Source organism: Hoplias malabaricus, chromosome 3 (assembly GCF_029633855.1).
Source record: "Hoplias malabaricus isolate fHopMal1 chromosome 3, fHopMal1.hap1, whole genome shotgun sequence".
Lineage (NCBI taxonomy): Eukaryota > Metazoa > Chordata > Actinopteri > Characiformes > Erythrinidae > Hoplias > Hoplias malabaricus.
The window spans coordinates 38,657,009-38,666,559 of record NC_089802.1 but is presented as its reverse complement, the minus strand read 5'-3'; the positions used below and the strand labels follow the sequence as shown (position 1 = coordinate 38,666,559).

At 38.9% G+C, this 9,551-nt stretch overlaps 1 protein-coding gene across 1 annotated transcript; it reads left to right on the top strand.

The window, feature by feature from the left end:
- Positions 1-207: 207 nt before the first annotated feature.
- On the top strand, positions 208-9,277 carry LOC136692621 (uncharacterized). The gene is made up of 5 exons (XM_066666176.1): positions 208-247; positions 350-381; positions 959-1,103; positions 4,082-4,252; positions 6,458-9,277. The coding sequence occupies exons 1-5, from the start codon at positions 236-238 to the stop codon at positions 7,145-7,147; spliced, it is 1,050 nt and encodes a 349-aa protein (XP_066522273.1). The 5' UTR covers positions 208-235; the 3' UTR covers positions 7,148-9,277.
- Positions 9,278-9,551: the final 274 nt, after the last annotated feature.

Here is a 9,551-nt window from a genome sequence, read left to right as displayed (position 1 = left end):
ACATTTTAGAACATAATTTCTAAACAGATTTTAAAAAGATGACATCAGTCAGTTTCATTGCTGTGAGCCAAATGGCTGTTGGATTGACTCACTTCTCAGGAAACGAAACATAAAATGTGCACAAAGGTGTGGTGTGGTATTTTTAAAGCGGCAGTGATCACTGAGAGAGAGAGCACCAAGACTACTACTAGCAATCTTTCTCTACTGATATTCTTGTTGAACAGTGTCCTGAAATATGAATCGGTTGGTAAGTGTTTCATTCACAGCATGTCTGCTACAGGATTATTTCTTCATATGTATCTAATATAAAGTGAAACTAAAAGATTTTGTATTATCTTTTTATTTGTAGCCCAACCAAAGGAACATGAACTGCAACAAGAGGTGAGTTCAATTTTAGTGTGGTATTATTTTTACTACAACTGTATTTTAATTGATTGAATCTTATACAAATTTATTGGGAAAACAGTTGCAACACAGACTCTAAAGTATTAAATCTGCATCTGTTTTATTGACGTAGTAACTCATCTGTTCTATATTATTTTATTTACAATAATAATAAGTTAGATTTATATAGCACCTTTCTAATACCCAAGGTCGTTTTACAAGAACAGAATAGCACATTAAACAAGGAAATTAGAAATGATATTTAACAACATAATAGTATTAATATTTATTCCTTGTTCTCATCAATGTGTTTTTCAAGTGTGTAATCAATGAATAAATAGTAGTAATAATCTCCAACATTTCAATATTAATGCAGTTACAATGTAACTTTTAATGCAAATATAAAGCACAGCCTCATTACTTAACAAGATATTCTTTTCTTTTTACATTGGATTTGTTCCTGTTGCCTAATCATTCTCAGGGAGATTCATAGGGTTCTGCCTCAGTTTGATTCTCTTTTCTGTCAAACTGTTGGAAGAATGCATTCTTATCTAATACATCTAATCTTCTGCAGGAAAATTAAACCAAATTTTGTAAAAGCATCTGAAAATATCAAAGAGAGCTTGAAAACATGTGGCATGTTGCTAATCAACACAATGATGATAATCACACTACAACAACAAGGAAGCAACAGGAAACTTGGTGAATACATGGATGAGGTAGGACAGAGATGAATTCTCTGTGTTTAAAGTACCACACGATAAAAACGTATATAAAACTAATGTCAGAATGTCCATGTTTTCATCCAAGTTGTTAAACATTTAGAATAAAATATCAAACATAAAATGTGAACTTGACAAATGTTTTATATATTTTTTGTGTTATGTGCCTTTTCCCTCAACATGTTTAAATGATAGAGTGTGTATGTCTCCTGCGGAGGATGTGTTTTTAACTGAACCCATTTCTACTAAGAACAAATCAACAAAACCTGGACTGGATTGACTGTGTTGTACCCCCATACTCAAATAGCGGCCTCCTGGCCTTTTTAGGCCCTTTGGGCATCTGTTTCTGGCCCGCGAACTGTTTTGAAAAGTTTTTTTTTTAATTACAATTTTTTTTCAATCGCGCTGTCCGCTCTTATTTTGAAATCGCGCACAGCGATCTCAAGACGAGGCTGGGGATTGCCTCCATGGCAACAATAAACAGATAGCAGTAAAGCCCTCGGAAACGAGACAGTCACTCTCTCGCTCAGCAGCAGCAACACGTTTACCGACCGGAGCAATAATGACATGCCCGAAATTTGCCCCAAAAAGAAAACTGGACAGCGAAAACCGCCAGTTTCAGCCAGAATGGACAGAAAGATTTGCGTTCTTTCTACCACCGTCCAGTACTCGCCCTATGTGCTTAATATGTCAAGAAACTGTCACGGCAATAAAAATGTGCAATGTGAACATTAAGCTGAGAAATGTGAAATAGTTCTTGACACAACGATACATAGTCTGTTAAACAAAGCACAAGAAATGGGCTGCCTGAAGGATATTTGCTTTGGATCTTGAACATGGTTATGTTTGGTTTTATTTAGTTATTAATTTAAATTTATGCCCAAATGCAAATTATATTTTTATTTTAGGTAATATTTTTGTTTTGAATAAAAAGGAAATGTTACAAATGTTGTATATTGTTATGATACGTTATCATAAATGGTCCCAATAAATGGCCCCTTGAGTCATTGAAAAAAAAATTGTGGCCCCTAATCATTTCTATTTGAGTATTCCTGGTGTAGTATATAAATGTAGGAAAAATTGGACGTCTCTCAAAATTAATGAAAACTGCAAAACCTTTATTACAGCAAGCAGTTGCGAGATACAATAATGTGTCGTGGATTCAGCGGAGCTGGATTGAACATTGAGTAGTAGAAAAACACAGCTTATATAAATGGACAATACCGCCTCCCCTAAGCTCCTCCTGAAGGATGTGATGTCAGTTGTGTCTGAATACAGTCCATGTGCAAATACCACTCAAGTTCTGACTCAGTGGAAATTGAGTTCTGTCACCTTCATGTTTAGACTAGTTCACTTTGTCTGTGATGGTTGTTGATTACTCAGTAATAAACTTCCTTTGATATTGATTAGGTCTTCTGGTCCCACAGTGAGAGCTGTTGTGGCTCTTCCTGCTTTGCCTGTTCATATGCTAAATAAGTCAAATGGTCAACCTATCTCTAGGAAGACACACTGGTTTGGAACATTTGTTATGATATTAATATTCTTGATTGCAGCGAGGTAAGCGAGTCACATTTGGGTCCATGCTCTAATTTCTTACATAAATTATATTGGCAAAGTATTCGCTTGGTTATGAACTTGAGTGACATCCCATTCTTAATCCATAGGGTTTAATGTGATGTCTGCCCACCCTTTACAGCTATAACAGTTTCTACTCTTCCGGAAAGGCTTTACAAAATGTTTAGGGGTGTTTTTATGGGAATTATGACCATTCCTCCAGAAGTGCATTTTTGAGCTCAGACATTGATGTTGGAAGAGGCCCGGCTCACAGTCTTTGCGCTAATTTATCCAAAGATGTTCTATTGGGTTGAGGACAGGACTTTGTGCAGGGCAAAGTTTCTTTCACACCAAACCCACGCATCCATGTCTTTATGGACCTTGCTTTGTGCACTGGTGCACAGTCAGGTTGGAACAGAAAGGGGCCGTCCCCAAACTGTTCCCACAAATTTGGGAGAATGGAATTGTCCAAAATATCTTGGTGTGCATTAAGAATTTCATTCACTGGAACTAAGGGCTGAGGCCAACTCCTGAAAAACAACACCACACCATTATCCCCCTCCACCAAATTTTACACTTGGCACAAAGCAATCAGACAAGTACAATTCTCCTGGCAACCGCCAAACCCAGACTCACCCATGGGATCACCAGATGGAGACGTGTGATTTGTCACCCCAGAGAACACGTCTACATTGCTCTAGAGTGCAGTGTTGGTGTGCTTTACACCACTGCAAATCCGACACTGGATTGTGCTTGGTGATGTAAGGCTTGGATGCAGCTGCTCTGCTGTGGAAACCCATTTCACAAAGATTGAGTGAATCTGAAGGCCATGAAGTTTGAAGGTCTGTAGCAAAAAGTTGGCAACCGTTGTGCACTATGTGCCTAAGCATATGCTGACTCTGTGTTGTCAATGTACGTGGCCTACCGCTTCGTGGCTGAGTTGCTGTTGTTCCCAGTAGCATCCTTTGTTATAATACACTGACTGTTGATTGTGGAACATTTAGCAGTGAGTAAATTTCAGGGCTGGACCTGAAATCACTGAGCTCCTGAGAACGACCCATACTTTCACAAATGCAAGGAAATCTAATATTTAAATAACATTTTATTTAAAATGACAGACATCATTAAAGTGTTTATAAACTTGAGACTGAAATGTTTTCTTTAAAATCTTATTAGAACTTTTGGGTAATGCTAGCCAACGTGGGAACATTCCCTATTAGCTGTGTAAGTGCTTGGTTTTATTCACCTGTGGCCATAGAAGTAACTGGATCACCTGAATTTAATTATTTGGATGGGTGAGTAAATACTTTAGGCAATATAGTGTATGTGTGACACTAAAATGCAGGACAAAGTCACAGATGTGTAGACTGTCACTTATTGAATGCAACTGTTTGTTAAATGTTTATTTGTTTGTGTAACAGATGCTTCACAGCATTTTCTTCCTGGGATACATCCATAAAGACAGACTAACTCCCAATGATTTTATCTCTACTTCAACCATTGAAAAATTGAGAAATAAGTTTCCAGAGCCATTTAAGAGATACAGCAAAGACCTGCCAACGCGGACACCATTTTCCATTCTACTCGACATGGTGAGGGCAAAGGTTACATATCATCACTGACAAAAGAAAAACATGCATGGTGGATTTGTGTGGATCATTTATATACAGCAGCTGTCTATAGTGTGAAAATGTCATGATGCATGGACCAATAGAAATGTCAATGTTTACATTGACTTCCACTGAATTTTTTCCTTCTCCTGTAAAGTTGCTATTTTAGAGATTCATGTTTTTCTTTGGATAGCAACAACATATATATGTCCTAGTGTGTTTAGCTTGCGCAGTATAATTTGCCAGGTGATGTTTTTCACCTTATTATATTTTTAAACTGTTTAAGCATGTGATTTCCAATGTATGTATAAGTTAAGTCTCATGGTGAAACACTTTTCCTGCCAAATATCTTGAGGGGAAATAATCATTCAGTATATTGTTGGAGATGCTAACATTCACAATGATATCTATAAACGTCATCATGCCTGTTACAACTCATACATCCCCCAACATTTCTGCCAAGTCACATACTTGGTATTATTGATGTTAATCTGTGGTAAAATTGTTCGAGTTTTCACAAATTGAAAATGTGCTAATAATTTACATCAGGATCCTTTTCATGTTGTTTTACAAACCATCTCTTCATTCTTGCATTTTCTATTGGTTTGCTGTAATGGCACAGTGTCTGGCATATTGTCTAAACCCTCAAGACAAAGTTTGGGTGCCACACACCATTGGTTACTTGTAGTGCGGGTCTTCTGAAGGATCCTGATACCTGCGTCACAGTATTTCAACTTATGTTAAGTAGTCTGCTAATGTTCATATACTTCATCTTTGTTAAGTTTTAATCACAAGTTTATTATTTTTGTCTAGACCAGTCTTGCTATGTGGAGCCATAAAACATTACACAAATAATTAAGAGATCAGGATTGATAACATTCTGGTATTAATCAAATCAAATCAAATTTGTCACAAAGCGGCTTCATAGAATTCCAGTAAAGACAAAGTTTTAACATGAAATATAAAAATGTAAAGATGTAAAAATCTCCTGGTGAGCGAAGCCAAGAGCGACAGTGTCACAGAGAAACTCCCTCAGAGCTGAGAAAGAAACCTAGGCTCACACGGGGGTGGGGGGGGGGGGGGGGGTTACCCTCCTCTGGTTAATCTACTGGTGATAATAGTTAGGAGTCCATGAGAACTTCACTGTAGGAGCAGCTCCAAGGCACTTGATGGTGGCTGGAGCATGGGCAGCTGGTCTGAAGCGTGGAGCAGGAGCGGATGGACAGTGGGGGGGTCATTTACTCAGAAAAAGGTAGAGGGATGGAGTTAGTTTTGATCTGTTTGGGGGAATGAAAAGCAGAGAATGTGAAGATTTCCAGAGTATGGCTAATGACTCCGGCAGATCTGACTATGACAGCTTTAACTAAAAGGAGAGGAACCAGAAGGACACACAGATGCAGGAGCTTCCTGAAACACTGGCATCCCTCGGCTCCACAGTCAACAAACCTGAGTGATCGCATGGAGCGGCAAACTCAGTTTACTATAATTCTCTGTGTCCATGGACCCCCTAGATCTGCTGCCTTTATCTATAGGAAGCATTAACTACCAAAAGATAAACTAAGCTAATGAGTTTTTAGCCTAGATTTGAAGATTGCGACTGTGTCTGAGTTTACTATTAATAACTTGTTTTGTTTTGCAGAGATAGAGATATTCAAGCTAATTCGATTTTTTTCAAATTTAGGCGTAAGAGAATAAGGGAATTGGTTAGAATTTCACATTCCTCTTAGAATGTAACATCTTTTTTCATTCATTCATTATCTGTAACCGCTTATCCAATTCAGGGTCGCGGTGGCTCCAGAGCCTACCTGGAATCATTGGGCGCAAGGCAGGAATACACCCTGGAGGGGGCGCCAGTCCTTCACAAGGCAACACAGACACACACACACATTCACACCTACGGACACTTTGGTGTTGCCATTCCACCTACCAACGTGTGTTTTTGGACCATAGGAGGCACCCGGAGGAAACCTATGCGGACACGGGGAGAACACACCAACTCCTCACAGACAGTCACCCAGAGCGGGAATCGAACCCACAACCTCCAGGTCCCTGGAGCTGTGTGACTGCGACACTACCTGCTGTGCCACCGTGCCGCTTTTTTTTTAAATGACTGGTATTTTAAGACTTTCAGTGTGTATCAGAACTGCCATTTTTCCATGTTTCATTAATGCTTTTTTTGTGTTTTAGATGGAAATACTTTATTCTACTGAAAACATCAAAAAAGAACTTCTGCATCTGCTGAAGAAGCTGAATTTTCCAAACCCTCTTCAAAGTCCAGGCTCAAAGACTGAGCAGTATTACACACTAGAATCTACAGTTATCTGTGTGTGTTCACATTTAGACTCTCATAAATATTATGGAGCATCAATTTGCTGCAGAAAAGGAGTTGCCAAAATCATTCTGATTGATCTGTCATGTCTCAAAACATGGCACGAATATGTTTCTCATGCAGTCATGTCATTTACAGAGTCAGCCGATTCTGGTGAAGGTATAACATTCCCAGAGTCATTGCAATGTCAAGCATATTTTCGGGACTGGAACAGGAATGAATACAAAGAGAAAAGTCCATGTTCAAACTGTGGTAAACTGTTTAATCTAAAAAATGCGGACCCACAAAAAGCAGATCATCCCTATGGAAACTGTGCTGAGACAGAGTGCCTGAGCAAACTCCTCATGATTAGTCCATACCTGCATGAGAATGCAGTGATCGAGAATCATACAGAGGAAAGGTTAGAGAAACTCAAAAATTTAACCAAAGCTCGGCTGATAAAAAACCTTAGAACGGTTGACATTACGGTTACTAATGACAAGTTTGACTTTTATACACCATCCCAAATGGTAGTAAGCGATTGCTGTAGGAGCACACCCTGTTTTTAATATATAGAGAGTTCACTGAATCATGATAGTGCATGTATTCACCACAATATTTTTCTACCTTCCGTACTGTAAACCAACAGTATATTTCACAGATTATCAATTTCTCAAGGGCAACGTCTTGTCAATTAGACCCTTTGCCAACACAGCAGGTGAAAGCCTGTTCTCCATTTATCTGTCCTCTTATTACCAAGGTTATCAATGCTTCACTTAGTTCAGGAATGGTCCCAGCTTCTTTGAAACTGGCAGCTATTACTCCAGTTCTCAAGAAGCCTGGCTTAGATCCTGAGAATCTCACAAATTATAGACCCATGTCTATTCTCCCTTTCCTTGCCAAACTGTTGGAGCGAACATTAGCTGCTCAGTTAACAGGACATATTGAATCATGTGATCTGTTTGAGGTCTTCCAATCAGGATTTAGGAGGAATCACAGCACTGAAACTGCTCTTGTTAGGGTTGTCAATGATTTGCTGATGTCAGCTGACCAAGGACTACCGAGTCTTCTTGTCCTATTGGACCTTACTGCAGCATTTGATACAGTGTGTCCTAGCCTTTTACTAACTCGGCTCAAAAACATGTTTGGCATAACTGGTACTGCATTAGCTTGGTTTCAATCGTATCTTTCTGGTAGGCAGCAGTTTGTTTCAATGTGAAGCTTTTGATCTGACATATGTTCCTTGTCACATGGTGTCCCCCAGGGCTCTGTTCTTGGGCCCCTGCTTTTTATTTTGTACATCTTTCCTATTGGTGACATCGTTAGACATCATGGGCTGCAGTTTCATTGTTTTGCTGATGATGTCCAGATATACATTTGTACAAAACCTTCTCACAGCTTGCCGCCTAGTGCCTTGCTGAATTGCTTAGCCAATGTGAGGGCTTGGATGATGGAGAACTTCCTGAGACTAAATAATGATAATTGCTTCTCCTGCAACAGTCAGGAGGTTTAGTGACACTGCTGTTTGTATCCCTGGTTTTGTTGTCTCTACCTCAACACTAGTGAGAAATCTTGGAGAAATTTTTGTTTCTACATTATCATTTGAATCAAATATTAACAACACATGTAGCACATCCTTCTACCATGTTAAAAATAAAAGGATTCACCCTTTTCTCTCTTTCACTGCTGCTGAGACCATAGTCCATGCATTTGTAACTTCCAGACTCGACTACTGCAATACTCTGTTGTGTGGCCTCCCTGCTCAGGCTTTGAGCAGACTGCTGTATGTGCAGAATTCTGCTGCTAGGGTGCTGACCCATACAAGATCATGGGAGCATATTACTCCAGTCCTAAGTCGTCTTCATTGGCTTCCAGTGAAGTTTCGTATACAGTACAACTTGCTTGTGTTGGTGTTTAAATCTTGCATGACCTTGCCCCTTCTTATCTAAGTAGTTTACTTCAATCATACTCTCCAGTGCGTACTCTTCAGTCCTCAAGCCTCCATTTGCTTGAGGTCCCACATTTTAAGCTAAGCACCAAAACTCATCTTTTTAAACTAGCATATGGATGATATTATGTGTATGTGTTTATGGTTATGTATGTGTTTATGTATGTATGTATGTGTATTCACCTTTTTATTTACCTTTTATTTTTACTTTTATTATCTATTGTACAGTGTCCTTGGGTTACTTGTAAGGTGCTTTCAAATAAAAATTTATTATTATTATTATTATTTCTATAACAATATTAAATTACTTTAATTGCGACAAAATGTGGTCATTACATGTGATTAACTATTTCTAGACAAAGCAAAACAGACCAGAATCTTGCAAAAGATTGTCAAGAAATGTTCCCTTGGTTCAGTGAACAATTATTGGTATCTGATTAATGTGTATTTGTAAGGAAACTTACAAAATCAACTTATAGTTATAATGTAGAGAGGGCCAACGCCTTACCTTCCAGACTACACCACCATTTAAGCTGGCTAATCAGCTGATGCAGAACAGAATGTTCATAACACATACCTACCCAGACAGAGAGGAATAAAATGACAGTTGTACACACATAGCAACTGCCTAGCAACGCTGATGTGCACAAACTGAGGTCCAATCACAAACAGACACCTCGCTTAAGAGTCAGAAAGCAAGGTCTTCAGAGAACAGGAGGTAAAGGCTAGGATGTTAATGAATGTACTGTTCTCTCCGGAATTCCGTATAATAAAAACTGTTTTGATTGTTCACTCAAACTCTGTGTCAATCTCTTCTGTTCCAATTATTTGCATCAACAAACATGCAGGACAGATTTGTCCACAATTTGGTGACCCCGACATGATGCAAAGGAGCTGAGAGATATCAGAGGGACCGAGATACTTCAGCACTCATCCGGGGCCCCACTGAAAGGTAAGCAGAAACTAATTAAGATAAAATTCTGCGAATTGAACACAGCTAAAAATGAATGGTGGGGTATGGTAGG